This window comes from Lutra lutra, chromosome 7 (genome assembly GCF_902655055.1).
Source record: "Lutra lutra chromosome 7, mLutLut1.2, whole genome shotgun sequence".
Taxonomy (NCBI): domain Eukaryota; kingdom Metazoa; phylum Chordata; class Mammalia; order Carnivora; family Mustelidae; genus Lutra; species Lutra lutra.
In genome coordinates this window covers 72,715,694-72,725,864 of record NC_062284.1, presented here as the reverse complement: position 1 = coordinate 72,725,864, position 10,171 = coordinate 72,715,694, and the positions used below count along the sequence as shown (strand labels likewise).

At 39.9% G+C, this 10,171-nt stretch overlaps 2 gene segments (V, D, J or C); both read right to left on the bottom strand.

Annotated features, from left to right (window-relative positions):
* Positions 1–3,263: 3,263 nt before the first annotated feature.
* LOC125104472 (T cell receptor alpha variable 13-1-like) lies at positions 3,264–3,865 on the bottom strand. The segment is given in 2 exon segments: positions 3,264–3,622; positions 3,785–3,865. Coding segments are annotated over 2 exon segments (411 nt in total).
* A 5,456-nt stretch (positions 3,866–9,321) lies between these two features.
* LOC125104791 (T cell receptor alpha variable 22-like) lies at positions 9,322–9,891 on the bottom strand. The segment is given in 2 exon segments: positions 9,322–9,591; positions 9,789–9,891. Coding segments are annotated over 2 exon segments (297 nt in total).
* Positions 9,892–10,171: the final 280 nt, after the last annotated feature.

Sequence of the window (10,171 nt, the reverse complement as noted above, 5' to 3'; positions counted from 1 at the left end):
TCCTCCCACCAAGACACACAGTACTCAAAAGATTATGGGTTGTATGCTTCCATCATTATGACATTTTTAAAAACACAAAATAAGAATAGATCATGTTTGCAAGGAATGGGGAATATGGAAGAGTGAGATGGCGTTAGACTAGCTCAAGGGAGTTTTGGGGAGCAATGATATATTCTGTATCATAATCTTGTATCATTACATGATCTATACAATGTAGCTAAATTCAAAATTCACAGAACTGCACAGCAAAAATAGTCCATTTTTCCTAATAATTATTTTAAAATAAAAAATTCAAACACTGAGATCAAAATGGCAAAATAGAAATTTTCTACCATCTCCACTCCTCCCCAAACCACTGATTTTCAATGTCATACATTAAACTAAAAAGAGTACCTATGAAAAAGTCCAGCAGAGAACACATAGCACACTGTGGAACAACAACAACAACAACAAATATGATTTTGACAGATTAAGGATGGCATGAAGAACAATTTCACTTTCCTTTCTTCACCCCTGTGCATGGCACAGCTCCCAACCAAGAGGAACCTTCTAGCCTATGATTTCCCTGTAGAGGGAAGTGAGAACATGTGAGTGAACACATGCCCCTCCAGGTCTGGAGGATGCTCCCAAAGAGGAACCTCTTTCTAGCCCCATCCAGAATACTGAGCTGTACTGCTCACTGAGGAGTGGGGGTGCTCCCAGCAGAACAGCACCCAGGGCTCTTGCAGGACAGTAAAAAAACATGGACCCTACAAACCATAGCACAGCCTCCATTAGGAATCTGCCCTTGACCCACTGGAGACCCCCACAAATGGTCCATGAGCACACACAACACTCAGTCCCTCACCCACACATCATCCCACCTTGTGGCCTCCTACCAGCGCACACAGGATGACAACAGTAGTGAGCTTTTGTAAGCGGCTAGCGAGCTTGCACAGAGAGCAACCTTACTCTCCCGGATTGGGAGAAATCACACAAATTCAGTCAGCACTGTCCTAGAGAAAGCAAACAAAAGGGAGACTCTCAGCACCCAGTCTGGCTTCACAAGATCAAGAGAAGGCCTAAAAGTTTGTACTAACTTGTCCCAGGATGTAGGAAACAAATATACCAAACATGATGAAGGTTTAAAGCCTGAATGCTTCCGGATCTGAGACTCAGTGCACACTCAGGCTAAAACACTTCTTTTCTTCCACTGCATCAATTCTCACCTCAGTCTGATCAAGCATTCAAACCTGTAGGAACTGCACCCTCTCTCTTGCTTCTAATTGATTTAAGAGGAAACAAATGAATAATATAGAAGCATGCTTCCTTCTGACTCCATTATCAGGCTTGGAGGAAAGGCAACCATCAGGAGTCGTCTTCTTCCACTGCACAGGAGCTGGCGGTGTAAGGAGGGAAAGTAGCCCACTGACGTGTTGCGCTACAGTTCTAACCTCCTTTGGTCAGATGTGATAAGCTGAATTTAATCTGGGGAGTTCTCCAGGAAGAGAAAGCCATTTACCAAATACCTAGCAACCATACTCAGCTAAGAGGAACCACTGTCACTCTATTTATTATTATCCATCCTAACAATTCTAACAATTATAACATCTACCCTAACAATTCTATCCATCATTATTTAGGAAGACTTGGAGGGACCTTGGAAGAAGCCTACTACCATTGAGCAGGGGTGGGAAAATGAGGGAATTAAATATTTACTCCATTTGCTTCATTCCATTGATTTCTCTGCAGCACTAGGGAAATTTTTTTTAAATAAATGTTGTGGTTAATAATATTATATCAGTCAAACATGAATGTGGAGGGGGGTTGGTAGCACATCATCTCTACATTAGCCATTAGTCCAAATACCTTTGTGCAATCTACTAATAATAGTAAGGTGGCTGACACATGCATACAAAAATTTTCCCATATACCTCAGAAAGAAGAGTTTTTATTATGATAACAACAAATTACAAGTTCAAGAATAAATAGAATAATATTGTAACAGCAGAGCATCATTAAGAAAGAGATACATAAAAATGGAATGAAACAGTATGTTCTCAAACAATCAAATAATCACACATACACTCTAAGGATTTTTATTTTTCACAAATCAATTTATAAATATAATTCAAACAGAAAGCTTAAATTAAAATTATAAGTCAATAACAGAATTATCTCTTCTTTCTTTCTTTAGCATCTACTGATAACCAATTTTGTGGGAAATGTTGTGCTAGGCACTGCAAAGATAGCCCAAAATGAGATATAAAATTCTGTTTTCTAAATCCTATGAGAGAATTACTGCAACAGATAAGAACAGAATTTGTAAATGAGAATATTTTTCTGAGATTGATCTGAAGATCACATTGTCAAATGACTCTCTTTCTTAATTTCCCTCAAACACACAAATAATACACACCATCCCTGAGTTCTTACAGAAATCTCATAACACAATTTCTGAACAAGAAAGTGATGAAGACACATGAAATGGCTGTGATATTTTGCCCTGAATAGAGAGGAACAAAGTGAAAATGCAACTGTAAATAATTAAAATATCTCACAGAACTACTGTAAGACACAGATTAAATGAAAACAAAAAATAAAATTAAAACGAGGGAGATGATTGAGGTAATGACTTGATGAAGTGGGGAATACTCAAATTAAAACACATGAGGTGCAAAGATCATGATCCTGATTATAATAAGAATTTTTGAGACTAAAAGGAATATTAGCAATATTATATGATTACAGAATTATGACATTTATATTTGCATCTTAAATCCTTCTATATTTAGCATGCAATGTTTTAGAATCAGAAAATCACAATTGCTCCTTTTGAAATATTTAAGTGATCATTGATAATAAGAACTGTGAAACTGGTACTGACGAGTTATTTATAGGAGTCTCAATAGCAAATGTAGAGTTCCTCAATGCCTGAATTTCAAAATAAAACATTACTAAATCCATAAGAATCCATTAAGTACTACTCATCCAACAAAGTGCTCTAACCCTTTTTGGGTTATCTCCGTCATAATAGTTATATAATTTGTTTTTAATGTCTAAAATATTAGCTTCTGGGGTAACTGGGTGATAGGCATTAAGGAGGGCATGTGATGTGATGAGAACTGGGTGTTGCATGCAACAGATGAATCACTGAACACCACACCTGAAACAAATAATGTCCTATATGATAGCTAACTGAATTTAAATTTTAGAAAATAATAAAACATTAGATTCCATGTACAGACAAACAGTAGGACAAAGCCCATCCTTGAAGATCTGTGTCAGAGGACAGGGGGCTGCCCCAGTCCCAGGTTTGAGTGCAGGCAGCAGGTGCCTGGGAAGCAATGTGTGCTTGCTGCGCAGAAGTACACAGCTGAGTCTTCAGGCTCGGTGTCTCTGATGTGCAGGGAGAGATGTTTGGCCGTCCTATTCAATAAAACAGTGAGTCTTTGGTCTTCCTTTGTGGCCATGCTTGAACGAATGTCTATAAAGAGCTGGGGACCTTTTCCAAGTTCTTGCTTATACCAAGGGAAATAGTCTGAACGACTATCTGAATAACTGCAGTTGATAACAGAGCTGCTTCCCTCCTGGACACTCAGGGTAGAAGGATGCTGCTCCACATTCTCTCCTTGGCTGAACCCTGTGCAGAAAGAAAAGGTCAGAGAAAGGAGGAGAGATTCCAGGTTATTGTGCTTCAGAGTGCTTTTCTCTACACCAATGGAAGGAAACATGAATAAAGCCAGTCTTGACTTCTGAAGAATATCCACTAATATGCTCCGGTGCCCATAAACACTCAACTCACAGTTCAGCTGCAGCCACAAGAACATGATTAAAGCTCCCATGGATGTCTTCATGGTTCCCGCCACTTAAGCTCAGGTTTAGAATTGCAGCCTCCAGCCAGCTCAGCTCGTTTTCTTATCAGGCCATCCCTTCTTTCCTCTAACAGAGTAACTTCCCACATTGTCTACCAGCCAATAAGATAAAGGTTATGCGCTGCCATGATATAGTCCATCAGATGCACTAAGATGAACCCTCCACATGTTCTTCATCAGCACAGGTGCACTGCCGTCTTGTGGTCACATCTCTACTGAACTCGCTGGCGAAATGCTCTTCTCTTAGCCTGTGTCTCTGAGGGACTCACATGCATCAAGGCAACAATCAGTCAAGCAAATTATATCTTAGATCAGCAATGAAGGGCACAGTAAGAATGTGGAGATCAAGGTTTACATGCCTGCACACTACTGAGTCACTGTTAGTAACTTGGAAAGAGGTAGATGCTATTGCTATTTATTCAGTGATGGCCCTGGTGTACATGTTTGGAATCAGGAAGAAATCATGATTTACTTCCTTTCTATTCTACCAAATCTACCATCCTCAATTGTCTATTACACAGAAAACCCTTTTGTAAAAGGAAAATGTAACCAAAGATTACAGTAAGAGAGAAGATCATTTGATATTTCAAATGCCTCTGATCTCAGCTCTGCTCCTCCTGGTTAATGTTGCCTGACCTTGTTTTTTCCAAAGGAATGACAGTACCAACAGTCAAAACGGGGATTATCCCTTCAGTTAAGATGACTATGACAAAAAGTAAAGGACCAAATCTAAACGATAAGGGAGCAGGGATAACTTGCATCTGTTATTACTTTTTCAACTACAGGAAACTCTTTGACCTAATATTGCACTAATTTGTATAGAGAAATCTGACAGTAGATTTAGTAGAATCTCAGTAGAAATTCTGAGTAATATCAAGCTGCAAACTCAGAAAATATAACCACATGTAAGTTTATCCTTGAGGTGATTTCCTTTTCTCAAATCAAAATACACGGCATGTCCTCCAATGCAATTACTGACTCACAGCCTAAGGAGAATTTCTGCTAAAGTATTAGCCATCCATCTTGTCATGCTTCCCACTTCCTGGTCAACACTGCTCCACATTCCATACTCCATTATATTTCTCCTAAACTCCACTACAGTGTTCTTTCCTCAGGACTCATTAATAAAGTTCTCCACTCCTGTGAGTTTCCAGAATTATCTCTCTCTTCCAAAACCCCTTTCTCATTTGTATGAATTTCTTGGAATCTTTTGATGACCTCTGTGAGAAAAAAATCCAGGAAACCATAAATATTGTGTGTGCTGGGGAATGGTACCAACAGGAAACTGGTCCTAAAGAACTGATCAAGAGAAATGGTCTCTGAGAAACCAAGACTACCTCATTTCCAAAAATGGAATCCCCTTTCCTATGATTCCTACTCATGGAGCCTCTCAAATGACAAAGAATACAACTTATCTTCCTTCTACCTGTTCTACACTGAAAGATTTAAAGACAGCTATCAGAACATCAACTCAATATATTAATATGTGTGTATATATGAAATGTGTTTTTATGTATGGAAAACTTCTTGGTTCTAAGAATCTTCCATTCTTTCACCCATTCGCCATAGAGTAAGAATTCTCACACTTCTCTGGGTAAATTTCCCTCTTCTCCAACAGAGATTATTTAGGTCAATATTTGCACATTTTAGGTGTGACTATTAGAACTGAATGTAAAGGTCTGAATATGACCATTACTATAATAACACTTTTCCATTAAATAACTATTGCACAGATAAGGCCATCCCTTATGCAAAATTTCCAGCTCCTTGATTATTTCATAGACTCTTGTTTTAGTACGATCCTAGTGTTGGCCTAGAAAACCTTCATCTACCAGCTTCATGGACTGCCAGCTCTGCAAGTCTTCCAATTCCAGTGATCTTTTTTGCAGACAATGTGTGAGTTAAGCACGTTATGCTCATCATGCCTTCAAGGGATGCCCAAATGGGATATTAAATATATTTGTTTTTTTTTTTTAAGGAAAGTCCTTAGAAATACATGTAGGTTTTTACATGGTGCCATCACCTTTGGCTTACTCCTATAAAAACAGTGGGTGATGCATGAGTTTGCTGGTAAAATCACAGTGGCTCAGCCTGAGTCTCCCTTCCTGTCCAAGATCTCAGACATTTACACAAATTGGAACTCTCCATTCCGGGTTTCAAACTGATTGGACCACAACTTTCTCAGACCCAAACCACAGAGATAAATGCCTGGGATTGCATTAGACACCTTCTCTTTACTCAGCACGATGGTCCTACAGGAAAGAGGCAGGGGAACGAATGCTAAAGAGGAAATTAGGAAACTCAGTGTCTTTCTCCTCCAGCTCATTCATTACCTAATTTTTCCATACAGTCATCTTGGCAACAGTCAAGATATGTAAAATGAAGTTGGACTCAAGAAATTCTAAGGGCCCTTCTAGCTCTTAATTTCTTCTATGCTATAAAACAAATCAAGTATTTATTGATGACTGGTTGTATGCAATGTGGACTGGTGTCAGATTGGGTGAAATTGCCTGCATCATGAAACCCCAGGACCATTTTCACAACCACATGTGATCTAGTGGTTCTGAGGTTGATCCCAACCCACCCTGAGTCCTCTTCAGCAGGATGAGATGAGATCCTATGTGGGTTTTCATTTCTTCTCTGAGATCACTATCTGCGTTTTCTTTTCTTCTCTGAGATCACTAATGTATCAAGGAGAAATAAATCCAAATTAACATTGAATAAAATGGGTATGTATTCACTGAGTGGAGTCCTTTACAGGCACTGAGATGAGGGTGCACTATGACTGAGCCATGGGTAAGCAGGAAGTTCTTTTGGAGTATCAACTTCTTATAAATATCTTTTACACATAACTTATTTACTGTATGGAAAAGAAAGAATCCCTGCAGTTGAGACAACCTAGGGGAGGTGGATGAGCTGACTAATATAGAAGGTGAGACGCACTTTTTAAAATAGCCTAATTGCTTTATGGATTCTGGCTTTCTCTTAGAATCCTTAGTTCGGAGTTTCAAAATTTCCAACCAGGGATGCCTCTTCAATTTTTGAGATCATCTCAAAACGAAAACTCGGAACTAGATTAAAAAACCAGGTTAAAATATATCATTAGGTAATGATTCTAGGGGAATCATTTATCTAAAATGCTTTAACTCTTCATACATATTAGTTTCCCATATCTCCCATTTAATTTTTTAAAGATTTTCTTCTTTTCATCCCAACCAGGTTCAAAGAAAAAGGAGGACATTGTACTGAGGTATCCTGTATACCTTCTGACCCCACACAGGTATCGCCTTCCCATTTTCACCTTCCCCATGACCTTTTCACAGTGGAAGAACCTATGCTTCCATATCATGTGACCCAAAGCCCACAGTTTATCTAGAGTTCATTCTTGCTGTTGTAGGTTCTATGGGTTTGAACAAATGTGTAAAATATGTATCCACCATTGCAGTATCATAGAGAGTAAGTCATTACATTAAACATGCTCTGAGCTATACTGATACCTCTTGTTCCCCTCAACCCTTGGCAACAATAATCTTTTACTGCCTCCAGAGTTTTGTCTTTTACAGAAAGCCATAGAGTCTGAATCATACCTATAGCCTTTTCAGATAGGTTGTTTTTTACTTAGTAAAATGCATACAGTTTTCGCCTATCTCTTCATGGCTTCATACCTCATTTCTTTCTTGCACCAAATCATATTCCATTGTTTGGATGTACCACAATTTATTTATTCATTCACTTATTGAAGACATGTTGCTTACTTCCAAGTTTGGTAATTATGAACAAAACCTCTATAAAACTCCTGTGTACAAGTCTGTGTGTACACATAACTTTTCAAACCCTTCGGATAAATACAACGGAAGGCCATTGCTGGACAATATGGTAAGAGTATGTTTAGTTCTGTAAAAAAACTACCAAACTGCTTTCTTGAAATGTGCAGGTATACACTTTCAATTTGTAGTAATTTCCCAACAATACTTACTACACCCTTGGCTGCATGTCAAAGCCCCAGCTAGTCCAAAGCAGGCATACACACCACAGGTGGCCATGCCAACTGCTCAGCTCACACACAGCCTGCTGTGACCCAGAACCTGAGTCTGCATGTGTTCCTGCCTGAGTCCTGCTGCCCACATATCTCTCTGCTCAGGCACTTGTTCTTCCCACTTATGGAACTCACATTTAAAAGACAGGTACAAAGATAAAACTAGTATTAGTTTCAAAACAACGAGGGCACAACATTTAACCACCTTGGGAGAGTCAGGGGCTGTGTATCTGCACAGGTCCCATGATCCAGAAGCTAGCTCTGCTCCTAGCTTCTAGTAGTCTGACCACTTACATTCATCTGAAATTTCAGGGGCACAGGCCTTCCTATCAATGCCCTTTCATCAACATAAAAAGCAGTGCAGGCTGGAACTCAGTATGTGCTGTAATCTTCCACATGCAAGTTTCAACTTTGGGTTGGGATCAGCAGTCTTTGTCTACGGCCACAACAACAAGGGTTCTTTTAGGGTTGTCATGGAGGATTCCTGTTCCCTTTTCCAAACTGGGAATGATGTTACAAGGTCATGAAAATAGATTCATTAAAAATGAAAGGAAGAGCAATGATCTGCACGGAACAGAATGAATATATCCATGAGCTTGCCCATGAAAGTCGCTATTTAGAAATGACTTAAACGGCTACTTCTGTCAGTGGTGTGTTAACATATTGTACAAATGATCAATAGAAATCATTAAGATTTTGTGATTCTGTAGGGTCTTCTACATCAGGTACTCAGAGGATAAGCATTCGTGTCACCTCAGATTCACCAACTTTGGAATAATATGAGCTCCACTAAGTTAATTATGCTCTAAAATCCTTCCTTTATTCATGCATAAAATGAAAGTACTTGTTTACAGGGTCTTATCTTACTTATAAAGAAAATAAATGTAATAAAATAAGTAGAGTAAGTGACCCTCAAAGGAATTATTTTATTACAATTCTATTTCCAGGAGTAAAAAAAAGTTGAATAGACTTGAAAAAACATTCTACATGGTCTCTTTACATTTCACTGAAAAATAACCTACAGGAAACTTAAAAATTGTGTCACATCCTTTGTTTGTTCATGGCCATCTATTTTTTTGAGGGTTTTCCATTTAAGTAATTTATATATAATTTATATGCTAGGTTCCAGGACATCTGTCTTAACAGGGTACTGGATATGGGCATCTCTGTCACTTGCTCCAAAGGTTCCATAGTAGAGCTTTTTACCTGCAAAGGGCTTTTTGAAAGAAAAAGAGCAAGGGAAGCAAACGAAATGAGAGCACTGGTAGGTCTAATTTTAGGAGGGAAAAGACTGTTACATAAATCTGAAAATATGCAAAGGCTGCAGTGGGAGCAAAGGCCCACCCCAGGGAAGGGGGTGGAGGGGCTGCAGGCACAGCTGCAGTTTGCGTGCAGGCTGCAGATCACAGGGGAGCACTATGCCTCCCGCACACAGGTAGGTGGCTGAGTCTTCCAGTCAGGACGCCATGATGTGGAGGGTGCTGGACTGTTCCTTAGTATTCACTGTGCAGTTTAACCTCCCACTGTGCTGCATCCCTGAAGTTATGTAAAACAGCCTGGTGAGGCCGCTGCCCCCGGGATGCTGTCGGAACCACTGCACACTGTATGGACTGCTAGAAAAACTGCACTTCAGAGTATAGCTGGCTCCCTCCTGGAGGTTCAGGGCTGAAGGGCTCTGCTCCACCGTCATCCCTCTCACCCCTGTGTAGAAAGAAGGAAACAGATACAAATGATATCACTGGAGAGTCACTGATGCAGTTTGAAAATGTGTAAAATATCCTAAGACACACCCCTGAGGATATAGGACTCTAGGAGCTCAGTGTCAGCTCCTCCTCCTCCTCCCATCACTGTGGGTTGTGGACCACTTCCCAGCCTCCATCTGGAATGTCCCTACTCACAGTAAACCTGGAGCCACAGGATTCCCAGCGGAGCTCCCCAGTGTCTCCTCATGATTCCTTGTCTAGTTAATGAGGTGCCTTCACCCCTACTGTGTAGAGTGTAGTCTTGGGTCCAGAGGAATTGTGTTCTTCCAGTCAATTCTTTCCACCAGAATCACTGAGCACCAATCGCACCTCAGCCCTGTCATTCACAGAACTTGAGACTCCACCCACAGTGGCCCTATAACACTGCCCAGGAATCTCTCCCAAACTGTGCTTGCAGGCAGTGCAAGCAGGTAGGAGGAATATTTTCAATATAGGAGGATGTAAGGTGTTTTTTTTTTTTCTTAAAGCACTTTATGTAAGAAAAGTGTGGGTTGGTGTGTGAATAAAGGTGAATGATT